General features: G+C 40.4%; 1 protein-coding gene across 2 annotated transcripts; it reads right to left on the bottom strand.

The window, feature by feature from the left end:
- Positions 1-548: 548 nt before the first annotated feature.
- On the bottom strand, positions 549-2,455 carry LOC121876226 (cell wall protein DAN4-like). Of its 2 annotated transcripts, none has more exons than XM_042381222.1 (3): positions 2,247-2,455; positions 1,881-2,094; positions 549-1,425 (listed from the first exon to the last, which is right to left on the bottom strand). In XM_042381222.1, coding segments are annotated over exons 1-3 (666 nt in total). In that variant the 5' UTR covers positions 2,249-2,455; the 3' UTR covers positions 549-975. The 2 variants fall into 2 exon arrangements, with proteins under 2 accessions (XP_042237156.1, XP_042237157.1); XM_042381223.1 differs by having other exon boundaries at positions 549-1,416.
- Positions 2,456-3,276: the final 821 nt, after the last annotated feature.

Genomic DNA, 3,276 nt, shown 5'->3' with positions numbered 1-3,276 from the left:
TATATATATATATATATATATATATGCAAGTAAATCACTGTAGGTGCGCGTGGTCTAGGTATATGCTGATAACCACAAGGAAAGAAGAAAACACGAAGTTCCCAAGCGCTTTCGTGTAATTCACATCTTCAGGGGTGAGTACAGACTGCACTCACCCCTGAAGATGGCCCAAGGTTAAAAATGCTTTGAAAACCTTTGATCTAGATGTATGATAGTTATATAGTGGGTCCCTTATTTTTGACCTGACCTGACTAGTCACGTCACCCCCCTTCTCTTAAGCTCTTCTACCTGTGTGTTGGTGTGGGGATTAGTGGATGACATCATTATGACCTGACCTCATGTTTTATAAGGTCACCCTGTATATTTAAGCCTCTCTCTGTCCATGTAATCCAGTTGCCTCTGAAGATGTCTTGAATAAAGACGAAAGCTAAGGTGCTCCGTTGTTTCCCTTTTCCCGTGTGATTTTATCAAGATTTATCTTATCCACATTTTCATTGTGGATCTACATGAAATATATATATATATATATATATATATATATATATATATATATATAAAGAGAGAGAGAGAAACTGGTAACGCTAGTCTGATCTGGTATGAAGATTATTATGATTATATATCCGCAACCTTCAGTACACAAGACTCGGGTTGGCGTCTATTGTTTGTTAGTCTTAATTATGCGCGTGGACGCAACGGTGAACAAATATGTGAAACAGTCATGTGAACACCTGTGTGATGTGCATTTACTGGTCCTTCCGTACCATGAAATCACTCGCATTCTTCCCACTATAACATTACAGTTAAACTTTCAGAAATAAAAGGTTGCGACATAATCTTAAAAGTACAAGTAAGGCCATGTGCCTTTTCGGTGAACTTATGTGTTAAACATGATAAAAACGTAGGTGTGCCCTGACTAGAATGGGTGAGTGTGATGATTTGACTTGAAGATGAAGTTTTATTTGTCCTGTGCTTTCTTCAGTCTGTCAGATGCACCTTCACACAAGTAGTTGACGAGGGACACGTAGTCATGGTGGTTGTGGAGGAGGGGGTGGTTGTCCTACTGGTAAAGTAACTAGTAAGCGTGGATGTACTGGGATAAATAACGGGTGTAGTTTCACTTGTAAGAGTGGAGGTAGGCGTGGTATTGGAAGTAGTGTGCGGGATCCCACCGAATGAAGAGTTGACAGCCTCGGGGTAAGAGGGAGGGCTTGACTCAGGATCCGTCACGGTCCAAGTATGGCAAAATTCCACATTTTTATTGTGTTGAGCGTCAGGCAACATGTGCGCGGAGCTGGAGGCCGACTCAACGTCCTCCCTCGAGCCCCCCGGGAGTGAGTCACTGACGTAGAGGAGGCTGTAGGGCGGGGGCTTGGATGTTACAACCTCATATGACGGCGGACAGTCCTCTTCAACATTCTGCGGAGACTGCAAGTAAAGTTTGTCTTCAAGAGGAAAAAATTAATGTTATTTCGCCTATAATTTTCATAGAAAAGGTAATTACTTTTGTGATTGTCCATTCACTATTAAGTATCTTCTCTCTATAAGTTGTTGTAAGTTAGTTTTGGAAAGATGTCATCATGCAACTGGTAGGTGCTTGTTGTCATACCTACAGTCAGGACTTCTCTGTTACTGCCATCTTTTACTAGCAAGGCCAAAGCGCATGTAAAATTGTGCAATTGAATTTCAAGACATTTGAGAAATTTATGATATAACAATGGGTTTATACACTTTAAGAAGTGAAGAATGATAGTGATAATGAATAATGATAACTATGTCTAGTATATTCCTAAACCTAAACTTTTGGGGGTTAAATAACGTTATCTCCTGACGCTTCCATGAATGTTATCATGGCACAGTAACTGGTAGACGATGGTCCTCACCTGCTCTTGGACAGGCTGAGACTCTGTCAGGTTTTGACACTTGCCGGTGGATTTCACGAAGGCCGAAACGAGAATTCCAATAACGAAAAACACTCCCATAGCGACGACTGCCGCCACGCCGAACACGTGTACCAGCACCATGGCGATAACTGTAGGCACCATCCATATCAAGAACACCACCGCCAACTCTATCCTTCCTCGCTCCATTCTAAACCTTGAGCCAAAAAATAATAAAACTGTTTATAGTCTCTACAAATCGTAATGTTCACTTACTAATAGTGAAACACTTCTTAAGGTTAAGGTTCATAGTCAGGATATCGTAGTTATAACTCCACGTACAAGACAGCTTTTGATGTTTTCACTCACATATGTTCACTTGCATCCAGTGTGCTGCCTCTGCACTTGCAAAGTAACTAATATCTTCACTAAGTGTTAACTTGCTTCTAGTTTGTCTCTGCTGTAGATGATGTTCACCGGTTCACTGGCAGGCTCCACTTAAAAAACGGTGCCTATGTATTCTAGGGCACAGTCACATGCACAACTTGAGCTGCTGCTGCTGTTGGTGCTGGTGAGGTAAGACTAAGCTACTGCGAGACGAAAGAGTGACCTTGTTACGGTGAGCAACTCTGCGTCATATGCCAGTTACCGGATTCTCAGAGACACGTATGTAATTCCTTTTCCTCGTAAGTCAGGCCGTGATAGAGCATCTAATTACAATATGATGTTGGAATTTAAACATTATTAAGAGGCCTCTGTGAGTGTGTCGTAGAGTAACCTTAGTTTTATGAAAGTTCAGCGTACGAATCTTTGAGAATTTGAACCTTTGAGATTGACAAACATCATGCAATCTGTTTAGAAATCTTGCCGGATATTGTTCCTTCACCAAGAATTCCACGATACTGTGCTTTTAGTTCATTATTCCGATCACATGATGATTTGCTCCATAACTCATTTTACCTATCTGGGGGGGGTTAGGTTAGTTTATGTAAGGATTGCATTAGCGTGGTCTATCTATGTTAAGGTGAAATAATCTGGGGAACTCATCTTCGTGTAATCTTCCCATTATGCATCTGAAGTGGAAGAACTAAAAATTGAAATCGTCCATGAGAAGTCATGGCCTAATGGATGATTTTTATTTATTTGTGTTTTTTTTTACGGGGAATAGCCCACCCGGGCACAGGTCTTCGACCCACAACGGGGCCTAGCGGACGAAAAAATAAGAGTAATAGGAAATTAAAAATAGAAAAGAAAAAGATTATATATTAATCTATCCATGACCATCATTTATAGTTCTTTTAATTTTTCTCGTCTTGTTTTAAATAATACGTTTCCCGCAGATTTAAAAGGATTTCCATTAGACAAGATTTATAGATAATCCGTTTTACTTCATACACTA

This window comes from Homarus americanus, unplaced genomic scaffold (genome assembly GCF_018991925.1).
Source record: "Homarus americanus isolate GMGI-L3 unplaced genomic scaffold, GMGI_Hamer_2.0 scaffold34921, whole genome shotgun sequence".
Lineage (NCBI taxonomy): Eukaryota > Metazoa > Arthropoda > Malacostraca > Decapoda > Nephropidae > Homarus > Homarus americanus.
Note: the sequence above shows the minus strand (reverse complement) of the source record. Positions and strands in the feature narration are given on the sequence as shown.

Coding starts and splice junctions, on each gene's coding strand:
- LOC121876226 (XM_042381222.1), bottom strand. Junction 1,426..1,880: donor CTCAGCCTGTCCAAGAGCAG/GTGAGGACCATC, acceptor CTTTACTTGCAG/TCTCCGCAGAATGTTGAAGA.